Source organism: Jaculus jaculus, chromosome 3 (assembly GCF_020740685.1).
Source record: "Jaculus jaculus isolate mJacJac1 chromosome 3, mJacJac1.mat.Y.cur, whole genome shotgun sequence".
Lineage (NCBI taxonomy): Eukaryota > Metazoa > Chordata > Mammalia > Rodentia > Dipodidae > Jaculus > Jaculus jaculus.
Window position 1 is genome coordinate 6,592,084 of NC_059104.1, and position 20,998 is coordinate 6,613,081.

Consider the following 20,998-nt stretch of genomic DNA (forward strand, 5'->3'; position numbering starts at 1 on the left):
ATAGGTTGACCTGGAATTCAGGGTTGCCTTGAACTCACAGAGAGTGCTGGGATTAAAGGCCTGGGGCCACCATGCCTGACCTTCTTTTATTTTTTTTAAATGCATAGTAGTGCTTTGGACTGGGGCTTAAGATATATGTTTGCATATTCTAGGAGTGTAAAGATTAGGCAAATTGAGTAATATTTGTCATTTTGGCCTCAAAACCTCATCAAAATCTGTCGCTCATCCAAGTCAAAGACAGCAACAACATTTGTAGAACTTCAGTCCAGCGCCCTTTGCCCATGTATAGGAGCATTTATAATTGTCATAGCTGCCGTGTTCCTATGTAGAGTGTGTGGATACATGAACCCTTTACATATTCTAGCCTAAGTATTAAAGTTGAAATACATTTTGTTTTATTTTACATATATATATTATAACTTGTGATTATTTTTATATAGGGAATTAAACATTTAAAAAATATTGCATATGTAAATGAGATCTCCTATGAAGTTCATTTTAGAGTGATACAAGAAGTGTTGTATGCTTCCACCCTGAGCAGCTCATCACTGGCAAGGAAGATGCTGCCAACAACTATGCCTGGGGGCACTATACCATTGGCAAGGAGATCATTGACCCTGTCCTAGACCGAATCCACAAGCTGGCTGACCAGTGCTCGGGTCTGCAGGGCTTCCTGATCTTCTGAAGCTTTGGTGGAGGAACTGGCTCAGGCTTCACCTCGCTGCTGATGGAGCGTCTTTCCGTGGACTATGGCAAGAAGTCCAAGCTGGAGTTCTCCGTGTACCCTGCCCCCCAGGTCTCCACCGCCGTGGTGGAGCCTTACAACTCCATCCTGACCACACACAGCACCCTGGAGCACTCCGACTGTGCCTTCATGGTAGACAACGAGGCCATCTACGACATTTGCCGTAGAAACCTCGACATCGAACGCCCCACCTACACCAACCTTAACCGTCTCATCAGCCAGATCGTGTCCTCCATCACAGCCTCGCTCAGGTTTGACGGGGCCCTGAACGTGGACCTGACCGAGTTCCAGACCAACCTGGTGCCCTACCCGCGCATCCACTTCCCGGTGGCCACCTACGCGCAGGTCATCTCTGCAGAGAAGGCCTACCACGAGCAGCTGTCGGTGGCAGAGATCACCAACGCCTGCTTTGACCCTGCCAACCAGATGGTGAAGTGCGACCCTCGCAGAGGCAAGTACATGGCCTGCTGCCTGCTCTACCGCGGTGACGTGGTGCCCAAAGATGTCAACGTCGCCATCGCATCGATCAAGTCCAAAAGGAGCATCCAGTTCGTAGACTGGTGTCCCACGGGCTTCAAGGTGGGCATTAACTACCAGCCTCCTACCGTGGTACCTGGTGGAGACCTGGCCCAGGTGCAGCGTGCCGTCTGCCTGCTGAGCAATACCACGGCTATCGCGGAGGCCTGGTCTCGCCTGAACCACAAATTTGACCTGATGTTTGCCAAGGGTGCCTTCGTCCACTGGTATGTGGGGGAGGGCATGGAGGAAGGAGAGTTCACTGAGGCCCAAGAGGACCTGGCAGCACTAGAGAAAGACTACGAGGAGGTTGGTATGGACTCTGCTGAGGGAGAGGCCGAGGAAGAGGACGAATACTAACGCGCCCTCCATTCCTTCCAGCCTCGGTAGCACGGCCCTGTCGGAGCTGGAGCACTCACTGTGACGGGCAAGGGAGGGTTCTCATGAGAGTCGCTTCACCCGGTCACGATCACGTCATTTCCACGCATCACCGTAACATTGTGATGACTTTCCAGAATGGGTTCGCCTCACCCAGTCACCTGAGCACACTTAGGTTTCCTATAATTACACGATTTTATCTGTTTTGCCAAATATATGATTGTTAATAAAAAAAAAAGAAGTGTTGTATGGAATTAATACTAAGAATATTACCAATCTCTTTCAAAATTTGCTTGGCTAGTGCTTGAGGTGGTTACCTGACATCACCCCCAAGGTCAGATGGCTCAGGGGTGGAACAGTGGGTTGAGCTAAAAAGTTTGATCTGCTGCCTGCTTGTGTGTAGAAGAGATTCAGACTTAAGGCTTGCATCCAGGGTTCGCTTTCTCAATAGAGCATGTAAAGTGACCCACAACCTTATTTCTAGCAAGATACAAGATCACTGTCCATCAGAAATGTGTTGAGATAGAAGACAAGGAAAAGATGCCTATATGCACATAGTTAAGCCAACTTTCTGCAAAGTCACCATACCCTGGGAAATATAGAAGAAAAATTCAATTTGCCATGTGATGCCATTCAACTTGTGTGCACGTATGTATTTATGTGTGCTTGCATGTATATGAGTAAACATGTCCACTCACATGTAGCAAATACAAGGATTCTTGTGTGTATGTGTTTGTCTGTGAGCTCCAGGAGACTAGGGCCATAGAGTAATTTATAGCCTTAGTACCTAGGAAGTTTCCTGCACAGAGCAGGAGCCGAGAACATGGCTAATACATCCATGACAGTTTGCATAAGTGACGTCAGGAGCTCAGAGACTATGTGGATGTCTAACAGGTGCTGTGATGCTCAGCAGCACATTGGAGATAACCCTTTTAAAATTTTAAGATGCATATAAGCCTTGCTAAAATGTGGATTCTGATGTAACATGTCCGGGCCACTAACAGAGGTCATGGTTAGCAGGTTCCCAAGTGATCTGACCTTGCTGGTCCTGGTCCCAAGGTTTGATCAGCAAAGCCTGAAGGATGCCTCCCAAGCACTTCAGATCTTCATCAGCTGGAGGCCAAGACCAGTATTCCCAGGAGGAGAAAAGTGTGGTTAAGAAAGATTACTTTCCCACTTTATAGTTTGTAAAAAACAATGCATGAACATATTACAGACCATTCATTTTGTTATCTTTAAACATTGATGATTTCCACCCTTAGCCTCTATTACCACAAATAGTCAAAGAGCTTAGTGAACCTATCTTCTCATATAGATGTGTGGTTCCTCTAGTTTCAAGCATAGACGACCACTTGTTGGGTAGGGAAGCATTGAAGTTGATGTCACAGTGTTGTTCTCCTATCATTGTGAACAATGCAACCATGGTTCTGCACACACCGAATCCTAACGCTGTCTGAGTTCATAAGTTTTACAGAAGAATATGAAAAAAAAATCTTGCATTGGCTTTAATGTACATATGAATGATTCCATACTACCTGGAGATCCTTTTCACCTGGCTTTGAGCCATTTGTGAGCATGGCTGTTGGGTCTATTCCCAATAGTGCTGTAGGGCTGGGCTTTTCTTAATGATACCTACTATTCAGCCATGGTCTGAATGCTTGTGTCCCTCCAAGATTCCCATCAGAACTTAGCATTTAAAAGGTGGGGCCTTGGGCTGGAGAGATGGCTTAGCGGTTAAGCGCTTGCCAGTGAAGCCTAAGGACCCCAGTTCGAGGCCCGATTCCCCAGTACCCACGTTAGCCAGATGCACAAGGGGGCGCACACATCTGGAATTCATCTGCAGTGGCTGGAAGCCCTGGTGCGCCCATTCTCTCTCTGCCTCTTTCTCTGTCTGTCACTCTCAAATAAATAAATAAAAACAAACCAAAAAAATATGTAAATAAAAGGTGGAGCCTTTTGGAGGTGATTACTAGACCCCAGTGGGACAGGATTAGTGCTCTTATAACATAGGCCCCAGGAAGCATTTTTGCCCGTGTCCTTCATATAAGGACCCCGTTTTTGAAGTAGAGAAGAGACCTTCACAGACATGAAATCTTCTTGGCACTGCCATCTTGGACTTGCCAATCTCAGAACTATAAACAATGAGTTTTTGTTCTTTATAAATTATCAAATCTAATGCATTTTGTTATAACAGCCCAAGGGACACAGGCAGATTCTAAGATCACTTCCAGAAACTTCTTTGTGTTCTATGTCCTGCGACTATCACTAATGGTTCCTTTTCTACTGCTCATGTTTGGTGTTTCAGAATCCAGAAACCTTGATTTTAATGGAAATCAATATTTAGGAAAATGATTCAAAATGTTTACCACTGGGTTACACTTGCTTCAGGCTGTTTGCACCTGCACTTATCTTGTTAAGGGATTCTTTCTTGTTTGGTGAGATTTTGTTGTTATGAATAGATGCTTTATTAAATATCTTTTTACCTAGTGAAATGATTAGGTGGTGCTCTTTGATCTCTTAATGTGGTGAATCATTGGTTTTCTTTGTTGACCCTCCTTCCTTTGTGTTCCTGGGATTAACCCAACTTTGTCATCTTTTTTTTTTTTTTTCAATATGGCACAGTTGAGGTGGCTAATTTGTTGTTAAGAATTTTCTTCTCTGCTCTTAAATGAGATTCTTTTAAATATCTGCCACACCCAGTCCTGTCTTCTGTGAGATCAAAGTTGTACAAAACTCATGGTATGCACTGGGGAGTCATTCCTATTTCTCTATTTTTCTGGAAGAGTTTGTGTAAAAGTAGAATAATATGGAAAAGTCTTATAAAACCAATTGGGCCAGATGTTTTTCCTATGGAAAGATTTGAATCTATTTGTGAAAGTTTTAAGAATAAATTAAAATTCCTTATGCTTCCTATTTTTTTTTTTTTTCTTGAATCTGTTTTGAAAAAATTCTGTTTTCCTAAGGACTTGCTCATTTGGTCGTTTTCCTAATATATCGACTTTCGACTTGCCCTTGCTTATGGCACTCACATTTCATGCACCTTGCTTCTTCTCTGGCCGGTGTGATCTCTCCCCCAATTCCATCATGCATTGCAGTGCGTGCACCTGCCTTGTATATGTGGTTTCCTATTGTCCCCGGAAGTTTATGTGAGGTATTTATGTATTTATTCATTTATTTATTTTTCTCTCTTGGTTTTTCTAGGTAGGATCTCACTGTAGCTCAGGCTGACCTGGAATTCACTATGTATTCTCAGGGTGGCCTCGAACTCATGGTGATCCTCCTCCCTCTGCCTCCCAAGTGCTGGGATTAAAAGTGTGTGCCACCACGCCTGGCCTTTATGTGAGTTTTTTTTTTTTTTTCTTTGAAGAGCTGATATTTAGATGTGCTCATTCTCTATACTGTGTAACTATTTATATCTTGGTTTATTTTCTATGTTGTCTCCTTCCCCCTTTATAGTGTAATTTCCTCGGGTTGGTTCTGTTGTACTAATTCTTACTTGATAGGTAAATGATCTATCCAATGTTTCTTTTCTGTTATAAAATTTCAGGGTCTGAAGGCTTGGGCTCAACAGTGGCATGCTTGCCGAACACGCATGAGGTTCTGTGGTCCCTTGTCAGCACCACATAAGACTGGGCATGGTGCTGAATGCTTGTCATTCCAGCTTTCAGGGCATACAGGAGAATCACAAGTTCAAGGTCATCCTCAGCTACAGAATAAGTTGGAAAAAGCGTGGTTTTTTGAGACCCTATTTCAAAAAATACAAGAAAAAAATTAGAGATCTAACTTTGCTCTGAAATGTTATTTTTCTGAACTCCATCATGTAACACGCATTTTCATTTCTAAAAAAATTTTCCAAATCATATTTTGTTCCCAATGTGTTTTCTATTATCAATATTTAGAAACCTCTTCAATGTTCTCAAACCTATAGGGAATTCAATCAATTTTTTCTGACTATTGGCTATTTTATTTTCCTTTACGACATAAATCTTTTGAAATGTTGAGACTCTCTTGTTAATACATATGTGACAATTAGAAAACATATCTATGAATGCTTAAGAGAATGTATACTGCCTGTGTTCAGGGTTCTAGGTATGTTCATTTTATTTTCTTGTGCAAGTTTTCCCTGTCTTCACCAATATTTTTGTTTATCTGACCTTTCAATAATTGAGATATTCAACTGCTGTGAACTAATCAATATTTCTCTACAGTTCTATCTGTTTTCCCTCCTTGTTCTTTTTATAAATGTGGCTGTTGGAGTGACATCTTTACTGGGCTTTGGAGGAGTGTGCCATCACTTTGTCACCTCTGCATTTCTTTGCGTGACAGGTGCTGGATGAACCAATGGATAGATGGGTGTTGTCAGGAGGTCGAATGGATTTACTAACCTGGCGTTATGTGAAAAGTGGAATACCACAGTCACTGGACCATCTGAAAGATCACAGAAGTGGACGATGCCTGACAAAGCTGGCCCGGAACCATCACCTCACAGCGGGCCCGAGACCTTGTGACTTTGGTTCTGGATCTCCAGTCAAGTCGTGTTTACCATCAGTCATGGGGTCGGGTTTCAGATGAAAGCTGTGGGAGTTCCAGGATCTGGAGTCATGCCTGTTAGTTAAGTGAAAGGCATTTCACGCATTGGCTTTTATCAGTTTATTCATGCTGATAGGTGCACTTAGAGAGAATTCACAGTTCATGAAAAGCCCTGAGTGAAAGGAGCCCGGGAACAATGTCTTCTGTTTATCTGTAGAATGTGCTCAGGAGGGGCACCAGGGCCCCTCGAATTTCTCCTCTGTTTAAATGCATAAACGGAGGCAGTCACCAAAGGTATTGTGTGTGTGTGTGTGTGTGTGTGTGTGTGTGTGTGTGGTGAATGTATGCCTTGAGTTCATTAGAGTAGACCAGTATTTGGTCCCACAAAGTGCTTCAAGGCACACGTTTAATTCTGAGGCTTGTTTTATAGAAAAGCTAATGAATGATTCATAAGCCATTCAAGTATGTTTATGATTTTCAAAGACTCTGTCTTAACTCTGCTCCACTTTGAATGCACCTTGACTCTCCACAGGCTCTGGGAGAGAGATTCAGAGCCGTGTCCCCAGTGCTTGAGCAACGGCACCCTGGCCCGAGGTCCTCATTCCTTCCCACGCACACCCGTGCTGCAGTGTGAGGCTCTCCTGGCTCTCACGTTGGGTCCTGGACCCTGCACTGTTGATTTGCAGCCTGAAGTGTCAGAAGTGATCTTCCTCCTCCCGTGGAAGGACCTGCAAATGGTCTTAAAGCTGCCATTGGGTTTGTGACCATCCTAAGGGAACGCGACCTAAAGGGCTCCGGACTGTCTCTTGGAAGTCCTTTCCAAGAGAAATCCCTCGCCATCCTTTTTGTCTTGCTTAGTTCTCCTTATGCGCTCTAGCAAGAATGGCGAGCTTAGGGCTGGAGAGGTGGCTTAGCGGTTAAGCGCTTGCCTGTGAAGCCTGAGGACCCCGGTTCGAGGCTCAGTTCCCCAGGTCCCACGTTAGCCAGATGCACAAGGGGGCGCACGCGTCTGGAGTTCGTTTGCAGAGGCTGGAAGCCCTGGCGCGCCCATTCTCTCTCTCCCTCTATCTGTCTTTCTCTCTGTGTCTGTCACTCTCAAATAAATAAATAAAACATTTAAAAAAAAAAGAATGGAGAGCTTGCTAGGGCGTTTGTGGAGTACGTGGACATGGGTGTTTACTGTCATCCTATTTTTTTCAGTGACACTTTGATGTTTATGTAGGATTTGAATTTCTTATGGCACCAGGTTTATTGAGTTTATGAATTATCATTACATTTTATAATAGATATTGGTAACAGGTAGGCTCCTGGTTTGCATACATTTTTAATCTCTTGAATTATTATTTTGGAAGCAGAACAGAGGGAAATGGAAATAATATATATGTTTATGAGGTTTGGTTTATTCTTGGATTAATAACAATAAAATGTTTCTAAATAATTCAAATGTTTCAAAATTAGACTATTTACTGGATATAATAAATATTATTCAGTTATATGAAAAATTATAGGCTATTTTAAAATACTGTACACATGTCAGAAAAATTTCAACATGTTGAACTAATTTGAATTTATCTCACAATAAAGTCACTACCCTACTGTATTTGTATTCCTTTTTTTTTTTCTCAGAACTATCAACCACTTTTTCAGGTGTCATTCTTTATTTTTTAATATTTTTTTGTTTTATTTATTTATTTATTTATTTATTTATTTATTTATTTGAGAGCTACAGACAGAGAGAGAGAGACAGAGAGAGAGAGAGGGAGAGAGAGAGAGAAAATGGGCGTGCCAGGGCTCCCAGCCACTGCAAACAGACTCCAGATGCGTGTGCCCCCTTGTGCATCTGGCTTACGTGGGTCCTAGGGAATCAGGCCTTGATCCTTAGGCTTCACAGGCAAGTGCTTAACCACTAAGCCATCTCTTCAGCCCTCAGTTATCATTCTTTCTGAGAAGAATTGCTAGAAAACTGCAGAGGCATTTAATATAATAATTAATTATAGAGCAAGGCATGTGCAATAAGCACAGATTAGATATTATTTCACATAGCCTATTTTAATCCCTTTAAAGTATATATATTTATGTATATATTTATATATTATGATATATACTAACTATAGACCAGGCAAAAGTAAATCTACCTGAAGTAATAACAAATGACAAACACTATCAAGTAGAGGAATACTTACATTTATAAAATTATATATATATGTATATGTATATATATATTATGCAATATATAATATATATATATATATATATATATATATATATATATATATATATATATTAGCAGATTATATTCTTTCATCCCATCAACTCTGGTTGCCTTTCCCTGGGGCTCTCCTCAGTGCTGTTATGGGATTGACTGTGAAACTGCTGATCTCTTCAGTTCCATACCTCTGATTACCTCAATTAAAGTTGCTAAGATTCTTGGTGCAGTTATTTTATTTCTCGCGTTTGCCATGGCAGCCGAGCTGTGGAGTGGGAAGTCCCCGGCAGGCTCACTGGTAATCTTTGTTCCTTCCTACCCTGTGTGACATCTCGCCCTCTCTCCACATGGAGGACCACCTTTCCACCCACACCGCCCCTGCACTTTTCCCCTCTCCAATCTTTGATCTCTCAATTTCCTCTCTTAATTGCTTTCAGAAGTCTCTTGCCACTGACCAATTTTGAGTAGGTGTTCGGAGTCTCTTCCCACACCCTGCATTTCACCTTAGAACTGGTCTTTCAGTGGGAAGGCAGGAACCTTACACTCGCCTGCCATAAACATCAAGCTTCACATCGTTTTTCAATGTTCACCTTAGTGTTTCTTGATACACTTGTTTCTTTTATTCTGTGTGGAGTTGTTTTTGAAAAGTTTCTTTTCCTGCTCCCCGAAGGCTCAGCTTCTTAAACTCTGGTTTGTGACCTCACATGGGGTCACGTAACTGAATATGGGGGTTTGCAAAGCATTTGGCAACAGTCAAGAGTTTCTGACACAACCCAAACCTGAAATGTTTCTGACAGCGCCCGCCCATGCTTCGCGGGGAGGCTTCTCTGCAGCCTTGGAGCACACGGCGCTGGACCGTCCCGCTCGAGCTCGGATTGCAGGCTATTCCGCGCTATGTTCGGCCGTGGATGTTACTGTGCATACAAAACTTTCAGCTCTACTAGCAACCAAAATGTTTAATTACAGAATACAAAGACTTTCCCCAGCATGCAAATCGAATATTTTGTTTTAAGAATTGCTGTTCGAGTTGCTGACTTAAATTTCATAAAAGAAACTCATTCAGTGCATTTTATATTGGGATTAGGATGGAATATCCAACAGTTTCTGAACTGCCTTCAGACATATTTCCACCATTTTGTGTTGTGCATTTGTGTAAAATGGTATTCTCAGCACTGATGATGACATAACAAAATTTTAACTAACTCTGAAAAACATTGAAGCTACTTTATGTCCTGCAGGGCCACATAAGTAAGTAAGAAAACGTCAATTCTTTATATAAAAGTAAACAGACACATCCCTGTCATTATCAGGCAAATTTGCTTTCATCTTTAATAAATGAAAAATTATATGGTTGCAAAAGACATTTTTTTTTTCAAAATAAAACAACTATTTGGTGTATTTTAGGTGTTAGATAAGTAAATGTTAATTTTTTTTTTTTTTTTTTTGGTTCTTTGAGGTAGGGTCTTGCTGTAGCCCAGGCTGACCTGCAATTCACTCTGTAGTCTCAGGGTAGCTTTGAACTCATTGTGATCACCCTACCTCTGCCTCCCGAGTACTGGGATTAAAGGCGTGGGCCACCATGCCTGGCTGTTAAATGTTTTAAATCTCTGATTTGTAAGCCAGTTTTATATCTACGTATCAACTATGTGTCTATCCGGTCATACCTGTGTATCCAGAGTTGTGCCCAACTCTCAGGTCAAAGGAGTGAGAGTGGGAAGCACCGTGGCAGCTTTGCTTTAAGTCACACTTCTTTTCGCACATAGGAAACCTTCCATTTCTGGAGGGATACACTTTTAAGCTTCTACTGTAGTACTATCATCTCCTCTTTTGCCTCCATTCCCATCCTCCTGTCTTCATTTTCTTCTTCATATGTTGGAGATAAGGTCTTACTATGTGGTGCAGGCTGGACTTGACCTCAAAATCCTCCTGCCTCTACTGGCTGAATGTTGGGATTACAAGGTGAGCCAACATGCCCAGCTCCCCAGCTTCACTTCTTATTTTCAGGGTTAATTTTGTAACATCAAGAACCCATTGCTCTACAACTATTCCCAGCTCTCACAGTTGTGCTGGGAGTGAATGGAAGTGTACAACCTTAGGGCTTATCTGATCTTGACAGGTCAGGGCCACAGCAGTAATATAAAGATAACAATGTCCTTGTCTCTGTCAGTAGATTGACTTATTATTTTATTTTGCACAAAATATATAAACATTGGTATACAAAATCATAGTGTGTAGTTGCCTTTTTGTCACTGGGATAAACACCCAACCAGAAACAGCTCATGGAAGGAAAGGAGTTTATTTTGGCTTACAGGCTTCAAGATGGCAGGAGAAAGCTTGGTGTGAGTTGAGGCTGGATATCACCTCCTTGCCAGTAGCAGGTGGCAAACATCAAGAGAGTGAGACGAGCTCTGGCAAGGGGGAGCTGGCCACCACACCCACAAGCCTGCCCAACATCACACCACCTCCAGCAAGGCTCGACCTCCCAGATTGCCACCCGCCTGGAACCAAGGACTCAGAGCACCTATGTTTAAGGAGACACCTAATTAAAATCACCACACAGAGGAAGTAAATAAGCAGAGAAACAAAAGACATTTCTCAGGGCACAAGGCAGAAATTTCAATGCTCACTGATAGCAAATAAGAAAGTACAAGTGAAGATAATATGAACAGTCTCTTAAGCAGAGCATTATCTATGTGGTAAGTAAATATATTTAGATTTTCACTGTGGCACATTGGCTCTATGCCCTTAAGGGAAGTAGGATTTATTTTTTTTGAGGACTTCTGTTTGATTTGTGTTTCTAAGTTTTACACTCCTCATTGCAAGAGAAGATCAAATGCATCAGTTTTTCTATGTTTTATAGCAAGGAATATTTATTAAGGAGAGGAAGTCAGGGAGACATGTTTTTAAGAACTAAAGGAATCTTCATGGGTATGAAAAGGTGGGATCACCTAGGAGAAGCACACGGCCACAGGGCCCCACATGAGATAAATACCTCGTGAGCCCAGGTGGGTGGTTAGTGGACTCTGGTCTCCCAGACTCTTCAGACCCCAGATCCCCAAAAGTCACCAGATTGATCCCTGCAACTGAGAAGTTTAAGAGAGCTGGTGAGTAGGCAGTGACAGACCTCCTGTCCCAGCACCTGGGCAGGACCCTGGGGTTTTATCAAACCCCCAAGAGGAGAAGCCAGGAATAAGTTAATGTCGAAGTTAAGCCAATGATTTCAGCTGGGAGTTCAGAGTCAGGTATTATTTAAGGGTGTGTGTGTGGGGGGGGTTAAAACTATAAAGGTTATTTTTGTACTTGGGATATAATGTATTGAGAAATACATTAACTTATACATTCTCGTGTATCTTGTCAGCATTGCACATCTCATGATGCTTACAATAACTTTTTTTTTTAAAAAAAAAAAAAACAACTTTATTATTGGAGGGAGGGAGAGAAAGAGAGAGAGAGAATGAGAATGGATGTGTCAGGGCTTCTAGCCATTCAAACAAACTCCAGATACATGAGGCACCTTGTGCATTTGTCTTATGTGAGTCCTGGGGAATCAAGCCTGGGTCCTTTGGCTTTGCAGGCAAATGCCTGAACTGCTAAGCCATCTCTCCAGACCTGCAATAACTTTTTTTCAGTCTGTTTATTTTGGGGGAGAGAGAGAGAGAGAGAGAGAGAGAGAGAGAATTGGCATACCAGGCACTCCAGTGGCTGCAGGTGAACTCCAGAAACATGTACCAAATTGTGCGCATGTGCAATCTTGCATGCTTGCATCACCTTGTGTGTCTGGCTTATGTGGGACCTGGAAAATTGAACATAGGTTCTTAGGCTTCGCAAGCAAAGCATCTTAACCACTAAGCCATCTACCCATCCCCCTGCAATAACTTAATTGCACTTCATAGCGAACTTGAAATGCCCCATCGTTCGCATGGTTCTTGTTTCTTGAAACAATGTTGTTGGTGGCTCAGAACAGAACTTCCAGAAGTTCATCATGGTATCTGCCTTTGAAGGACATGTCAGGAGTTTACACCCTTACTTCATAGTATGCTCCACTGGACATAATCCATAAGTGAATACTATAAATACACCCAGTTTTTTTCTTTTTGCACATGGATTATTTTGTTTTGCCATTATTTTGTGGAATAGGATGTTTATAAGATGATTAATTATATTTATTCAAAAAGCTTGTGGAAATCTCTTTGAAGAGGAGCCCAAATTAGTCAACTCGTAAATGTCTTCCAAAAATTAATGTAATCTGGTGACACAGCTCAGTGGTACAGTGCCTGCCCGGTGTGTGTAAGGCCCTGGGTTCTAGCCACAGCACCTCAAATGACAAAATTCAAACCAAGAAGCAGAGCATAAAGACTATTAACCAGCCCATGGCTGCATTCTAACTATGTCAGGAAGGCTATTCAGAAAACATCTTCTAGAAGTTATGTGTCTGGGGGTTGTGTTCACAGACCACGAACACTTTCTCCTACTCTGAGGTCTTGACGGCTTACCCATGTGAACCCAAGGGCAGGGGCAGCCGTGCTAATGGGTTTCCGTGGGTCTTACCATTTCTGACTGGTCACAGAAGGTACAACAATCCTAACAAGTGCTCATGCACTTTCAAAATGGGGCTTCTCTGTGATGTTGCTGGGGAGGTAGGTGAGGAGAGAACAGGATGAGAGAAGGGAAAGTCCTGGTTGGCATAACTGTCACCTCAGAAAAGACATGCCACCTTCATGGCTTTCTCAGCCAGCATCCTCATGCCCACGTTTCTATCTGACTCCTTTTTTTGCTAGTAACCTTGAGATGTAACCACTTTGGTCTAACCCTGATCCATCTGAGCAAGTTCAGGTTGTGACTACAGATGGCTCTTCATGGAGTTGGCTCCTCCTCACCTGCTAGAAGGGTCTGTAGACCTTTGGTCTCTGTAGAGTTTCTAAGGTACCCGTGGAAGCATTTCTCTCTTCGCTCCCAGCTGCGCTCAGTACACACACTTGAGAAACAAGGCCTTTGGTTCCGGGTCCATTTCTCTAGGTGTGACGAGCCCCGGTACTTTGAGGGCCTTACCTTTCATTTCATTTAGTTATTTTTCTTCTCCTCCTTCTTTCCCTCCTTATTCTCTCTCTTTGCATGTGTGTGCGGTGTGCATGCATGCATGCGTGTTCACATGTTGTGTACATAGCATCTGTGAGGAGATGCGTACTGATGATGGGTGCCTTCCTCAATTGCTCCCCTCCTTACTTGCTGAGACATGGCCTCTCAGTTGAGTCCAGAGTTCACCCATTCAGCTCATCTAGCTAGGCACTTGCCCCTCGGATCCAGCCCATGGCACCACCTGAGTGCTGGGATGACAGGTGGGTTGCCTTGCCCACCGGGCATTTTCATGGGCGTTGGGGATCTGAACTCTGGTCCTCTGGCTTACTTGTGCTTTGCTGACTGAACGGTCTCCTCAGACCCCAATTTGGATTTCTGCTGGACTTTAAAGAGGAGCCTTGGCTGTAGATCTGTTGTTGATTCTTTGCAAGGGTGTTTGCAACCCGGACGGTCTTGGAACCTGGAGACAGTCTCTCCATGGAACAGAGGACCCAGGTGTGCGGCATCCTCCATGGGCGGAGAGCTGCACAGAGCCCAGAGAGTGACTGCTTTTCAATGCAGAGGGTCACTGAGTAGGGAAGTGTTTGGAAAATGGCTTTACTAAGGCATTTTTCAAACACATTAGCTCTGGGCTTTGTGGCGCCTTTATGATAATAACTAGTGCAACTCTATGAATTTTTTTTTTCCCTTAAAGCTGGTGACTAGCCATGTAGCTAGGGCTGGATGAAGCTCTTGGCCAAAGACCATGTTTAGATGGCAATGGATTCCTGGGAGTCGACGTCTGCACATCTTCCCACCTCAGGAACAGGGTTTACTGCTCTTAAATACTACAATCCCTGGGCTCTGCACGCCAGGGTGAAGGATTTTATTTGTTTCTAACCAAAGAGGAAGTTCTAAATGTCTCCTCTTTTCTTCCCCATGTATAAATATGCTTCCTAATTCTAATATTTGTGTAAAGAAAGCAAAGGAAGTTGTTTCAGAAGTAGACATAACCCAGGTGTTTAAAAAATACTCAGAATGTTGCTTTTCTTTTCTTTTCTTTTTTTTTTCTTTTTCTTTATTTTAAGCAGGAAAATGTCACAATGTTTACTAGGTGGCTAAATTAAAAATACAGTACTCAGAAAAGTCATCGCAGTGCTACCTGCGGGGAGAGCTGGCTTGCTTGGCTTGGGAACAGGGCTGCCCTTTCCTCCGTTCCTCGCCCCGGGCGGGGATCGCATTTCCCAGTCTTCTCCTTCTTTGCTCCTGGCCTCGCTCAGGTCCGGAGCGTCCGCCTCCCTCCCAGCCCTTCGGTGTGGAGACAAATAGACCCTCTGTGTAACTCTGTGGTGTTGCTGTAGGGTGCCTGTCACCTCCGTCACCATGGGATTCTTTCTTTCTTTCTTTCTTTCTTTTTTTCTTTTCTGTTTGTTTCTAGTTATAACAATTCTCTAAATAATTTGAAAGAACAATAATTACATGTGGGCTTATTTTCACTTGCTGTGTGTGGTCTTCTTATCCCATCAACTTTTAATTTAATCAAGTTATTCCTAAGCTTCTTGCTTGTGCCTTTTCTGCACTGGGGTGCTGACGTTCTCCCGGCCTGACTGTAACTTTTGCCATCACTGGCTTATCTACCTTCTACTTTGTTTCCTTTGCTCTTGTCATTTTCTCTTCACAGCTGCTCCCGCCTACAGACCACCCATCTGGATTTAAGGTTTCAGTTTTCTTGTTTTTTTTTTTTTTGTTCTATGACGTCTTCGAAACTCAGATGAACATTTCATTGATCAGTCACATGATATTAAGTCGGCCTCATCCATTGACCAGTCTAAATATACTTATATGAACCCTAGCGTGACCTCTTGTGCACTCCAAGGATCTTTCAGTATCTGATTATTTTATACCTGTCAGCGGGAGTTCATCTGGGAAGAATTTCTGAATCCAGCAGTTAGTTGGAGCCAATGTAGAGAAACCTGAATCTCTAGGCAGAGTTGCATGAAAGACATAGTGGTCCCCTCTAGACAAGTGTGCATCCTAGCACAGCTGTTGCGATGACCCTGCGTGAGTTTTAGTTTGTCAGCTCAGGCATTCCAAAGAATCTACTCCTGATTAATTTACTGATAGAAACAAGCAGTGCTGTATTCCTTCGTGCCTGGTGCACAGGCACTCCAGTGGCCCTCCGCGGATGGCTGAGACTTCAGGTCACATAAGGAACACACACAAAGCTCTCCGATGGAATGGGTTTCAGTGAACATTTATGAAAGCAATTTTTCTGTAGGTGTGGTGTGCATGGCCAACTTCGTATTCTAATTTTACACTCACTTTGTCACTGTAAAAAGGAAGTTGACATCTATCAGCAATTATATCAATCCCTACCCCAAGCACTTGGGAATCACAAGTCTTTCTCCATGGATTTGCCAATCCCTTGGCTTTCATGTAAATGCAATCACACAGCATGTGGCCTGACATGACCAGCTTCTTTCACTTAGCACAGTGCTTCATGGTTCATCTGCGTTGCAGCATGCAGCCACGTTCTCTTTTCTTTTACCTCCCCCCCACCATGCCAAGGCCTCTCCCCCTTCTTTTGGGCCCTTTACTGGCTTCCTGGTCTCAACATACGATTACTTGCCCATAAATAAACACACACAGAAATTGGAAGCTAGAATCCCCATGTGAGAGTGTGTTGTGTTTTTCTTCCCGAGCCGAGGTCTTAGATCTTTTTTTCTTTTCTAAAGAGCATTCATTGAGGGCATATGGCCTAGCTGGTGAAATGTTTGTTGTATAAGCATTAGGACCTGCTTTTGGATCCTTAGCACCACATAGATGCCAGGCCAGTGTGGCAGCATGCCCATTACCCAAGAGCTCAGGAGGCAAAAGCAGAAGATTCCTGGGGCAAGCTGGCTAGCTAGATGAGCCAAAGTGGAAGCTGTGGGCCTCTAATGAAAGGCCGTGACTCAACAAATAGGGCGACAGCGACTGAGGAGGATGTGTGTCATCAATTGTCGGCCTCCACCCACGTGTGCACACACATATCCACATCTCCTCACACACACGCACCCACACGTATATGAACATGGACACACGTGCATGAACATCACAGAGACATCTAAGCCATAAAGGGAGTATTCGTTGAATACTCATATCATCTTTTGTTTATGTTATCTACCCATCAGTTGGTGGGCATTGAGTCATAACAGTATTATTTTTGTGTGTGTTCATATGTGTGTACATGTAGTGGGTGTGTTTGTGCCATAACACGTGTGAAGGTTGTCAGTCCTTTCCTTTTTGATATAGGGTCTCCCTTGTTTTTGCCACTAGGTAAGCCACTCTAGCCAGCTCACAAGCTTCCAGACTCTTTTGGTTGAGTGACGGGGAATCAAGCACAGATGGGCAGGCTCACAAGCGCCCTTGACCGCGGAGACAGCTTCCCAGCCCTTCAATGGTACTTTTGACATTATCTTAAAAGCACCATATTGACAGGGTGAACATTGAAATAGAGAACTTACAGACTAAAGAACAGCTCCTCCCTTCCCTCCCTCTCCCTGTGCATTCCCCATCACTAGCTAGTTCATTGTTTTTATACTTCTAGAGTTTCTTTGTGTCAAAGCAAGCTATACAAATCACCATATTTCCTTGTTGATGCTATGTGTCACAAACTATCTTCATGATGCCTCTTAAAACATGGCACTTAATATCCTTACAAACCCTCCACATGGAATACATACACACTCTTCACTTTTTAGAAAGATTAGCGCCACTGAGGCACAACTGAAGGCTCAGAGAATGTTGGAGAAGGGGGGGAGATTGAAAAGATTGTAAGAGCCACTGGGTCAGAAGGTTCATTGTGAGGCATTGTCACCTTAATAGAGACTGACTTGTGCAATCAAAACCCCAGAGTGACTATTGATGTCACTACTGAGGAGAACTCTCAGTGGTCTGCTGTGGAGCAGAGAAAGCATAAGAGTGTATGTAAACTGATGGGGAGACACCAAGTGTGCAATGTGCTGCTACGATAAAGCTCCGAGTCAAAGACATGCGTGTACTTTATAAACACACAGCTGATAAGTCTAGGTGTATATCTGTATGTGTGAAGGTATCACCATCATTACGATTGTATACACCTGCCCCAAAGCTAGCCCCTGTCCTTTGGGATCCTTCTCTGTTCCGGTTCGCAAACAAACACTCATGTGCTTTCTATCACTGCCTTGCCTAGAATGTTATTTAAAAGGAATTATGCAGCATCTGTGCAGTTATTTTTGCCTGGATCCCTTCACCAAGCACAATTAATCTGTAAACATCAAGGTGTTAGCTTGTGCGACATAGCAGGACACCAAGCAAGTCTCAGCAAGTGCCAGAAACTTGAAGTGACTCTTTGTATTCCACCCAACCACAATGCAACAAAGAGATCAACAAGAGAAACCCCAGAAACGACGCAAACTCAAGGAGTTTGTTCTGATTAATGCTGCATGGCGCAGCCTTTCATGTCTCTCCGTTTGTTCCTCCATTCACCTGTGATGGACATTTAAACACTTTCCAATGTTTGGCTACTGAAAATAAACCTGCTTTAACACTAGTATACAGAGTTTGGGCAAATACACTCAATTATTTCAATCAAGCTTAAACAGCCACCTAGGATTTCTGGCGGGCTCACATCTGCTGTGAGAGTATGCCATTTTTCTTCGTCATTTTATGCTAATGTCTCAGGTCCCCCCACAACTTTCCTGACCCTTCTGTCATCAGTAGTCAACTAACTTTAGGCATTTCTAACATGGGAGCAGTGACTCTTATTATGATGTGAATGTGTATTAAGCATCTTTTCATACCCTTATTAATCAATATAATTCCAATGAAGTTTAGCTGCTTTAAGAATTCATGACACATTCCAGATGGAAGCCTTTGATTGGATATCTAATTTCCATCTTCTCCCAGTCTCTGGCTTGTCTTTCGACTGTTATCATCATGTGCTTTGAAGACCAGAAGTAAATTTGATGACTTCTAACTTATCAGTTTGATCCTAGGGACTGAATTCTGTGTCATGTTGGCAAATTTTTAAAAGATATATTTTGAGTTATTTATTTACTTTATTTGAGAGAGAGAAGGCAGAGAGAGAGAGTGAAAGTCCCCGATGTTAACTGCTACAAACAAACTCCAGATACATGTGCCACCTTGTCCATGGGGCTTACTTGGATACTGGAGAATTGAACCTGGGTCCTAAGGCTTTGTAGGCAAGTACCTTAACCATTAAGCTATCTCTCCAGCCCAGGCTGTCAAATGTTTAGAGACAGTAAGGGGTGGGCGGAGAATGGGTGTGTCAGGGCCACTAGCCACTACAAACAAACTCCAAATCTTATTTCAGTGCTGGGGAATTGAACCTAGTTCCTTAAGCTTTGCAGGCAAGCAACTTTATTGCTAAGCCATCTCTCCAGCCCTAATTTTTTTTTTTTTTTTTTTGAGACAGGGTCTTGTTATGTCTGGAACTCACTGTGTAGCCTAGGCTGATCTCCAACTTTAGGCAATCTTTCTGTCTCATTGTCTTGATTGCTAGAATTATAGATGTGAAACACTATGTCCTCCTCCTCAGTTATTTTTTATAGAGGCTTTATAGCATAGATTTTATACGTTGGCTCACAGTCAATTTTGAGTTAGTTTTTGTATAGAGAAGCACGAATTCAAGTCATTCTTTAAAAATGTAGCTATACAGTCATTTCTAATTACATTTACTACAAAAACCTTATTCATTGAATCATCTTTGCACCTTAGTTGAAAATCCAAGGTAAATACAATTGTGATTTGATTGCTGAGGTTTTAATTCTGAGAATTGAATTCCAAATTCTCTAATCTACTTACATATCTTTTCACTCAGGCCTCATTGGGATGATAACTACAGCTGTGTGATGCCTTGAGTCAGATAGTGTGAGTTCTTCAAAGTTGTTTGTCTTTTTCAAAGCTGTTTCAACTGTCATAGGCCATTTGATTTTTCATGTGTTTTAAAATTGGTTTCTCAATTTCTAAAAAAAAGTTTATCATATTACAACTTATTTCTGTTCTTTAGTTTTTCTTAGTCTTGATTTTTAGAATTCCAGATGATAGAACTTTCATCATGTATATTTTTGGCAGTTTTATTGAAGCATATAATATTTTTGGTGATAGTAAATAATATTTATTTACATAAAAATTTCTAAGTACTGCTATCTCATAGACACACATTTAAGTTTATTTTCATTTGTACTATAATTTAGTACTTGTAGAATTTTGTATACTGTATCACATTTCCTATAAGGATAATAATACCCTCTGTGAACTTATATAGCATGCTGTATATGCATATTAATAAACAAATGACATGAAAAGGAAATAGATAGGCTAGCATATTAGTTGTGTTGATTTATTTCCCATTCCTTTCCTCCTTAGAAGAGAAAGTTCTATTCTTACTTTGATGAGACATTTTTATATAATTTTAACTTTCCTATTCTTTTCTTTCAGTTCTTTTTAAAATTTTTATTTTATTTATTTGAGAGAGAGGGAGGGAGGGAAGAAGGAATGGTGGGCATGCCAGGGCCTCTAGCCACTGCAGAAATCTTCAGATGTGTACACCATCTTGTGCATCCGGCTTGCATGGGTTCTGGAGAATTGAACCTTAGGTCCTTTGGCCTTGCAGCAAGTGCTTTAACCACTAAGAAACCTCTCCAACCCTGATGTGATATTTTTTAAAATTAATTATTTATTTATGTGAAAGAGAAAGAAACATAGAATGGGTGTTCCAGGCCACGGCAAATAAACTCCAGAAGCATTCACCACCTTGTGCATCTGGCATTACATGGGCACTGGGGAATCAAACCCTATGACATTTAAAAAAATCATTTGTGTTTGGATTTTGCCAAATGCTTCATCCATATATTGGGGTGACCACGTGTCTTTTCTTTCCTGCTTGGTTAAAAGGTGAATTACATCAGTGGCTTTGTAAATGGGACACACACCTCACATTGCTGGACTCAACCGCACTCCGCCTCTGCACTGGTCTCTCTGTGGTGCGTGGGTTCAGACAGCACGCCTTCATTTTCCTGCAGTTCTGTAGGTCTGGAGTCTGGGCCTTCATCGCTGGATTCTCTGCTCAGGGCTTCACAGGTGAGATTCTGTATGGGCTGGGGCGTCTTCTCCAGAACATGGTACTCCTCTTCAGGATCACTGTATCCCCCATAAACTTAGGTGTTCTACTAGATGCTAGGTTCCCCAAATGATGGCAATTAGAAAGTAATGCCTACTGGATGCAGTATATTGTTTGGGGCAGGCTTATGGGTGTTATAGCCAGTTTCCCCTTGCCAGTGTTTGGCACTCTCCTGTTGCTATGGTCCACCTCATGGTGGCCAAGGGGTGATGTCCACCCTCCACTTATGCCATCATTTTGCCTGCCACCATGGAGCTTCCCTCTCGAACCTGTAAGCCAAAATAAATCTCTTTTTTTCCCCCACAAGATGCTCTTAGCTGGGTGATTTCTACCAGCAATGTGAACCTGACTGCAACAGTCACTGACATTGTTGGTGTGAGAGGGGCTGTGGGACTGAGGTCAT

At 42.5% G+C, this 20,998-nt stretch overlaps 1 protein-coding gene across 1 annotated transcript; it reads left to right on the top strand.

Moving 5' to 3' along the window:
• The first annotated feature begins 712 nt into the window (after positions 1-712).
• LOC101597326 (tubulin alpha-1B chain-like) lies at positions 713-1,621 on the top strand. Its single transcript, XM_045145717.1, has one exon. It carries the CDS (start codon positions 728-730, stop codon positions 1,619-1,621), a length of 894 nt encoding a protein of 297 aa, XP_045001652.1. The 5' UTR covers positions 713-727.
• The last annotated feature ends 19,377 nt before the right edge of the window (positions 1,622-20,998 follow it).

Excerpts from the sequence above, each read along its gene's own strand:
- LOC101597326 (XM_045145717.1), top strand. The coding sequence starts at position 728 with ATGGAGCGTCTTTCCGTGGACTATGGCAAGAAGTCCAAGCTGGAGTTC.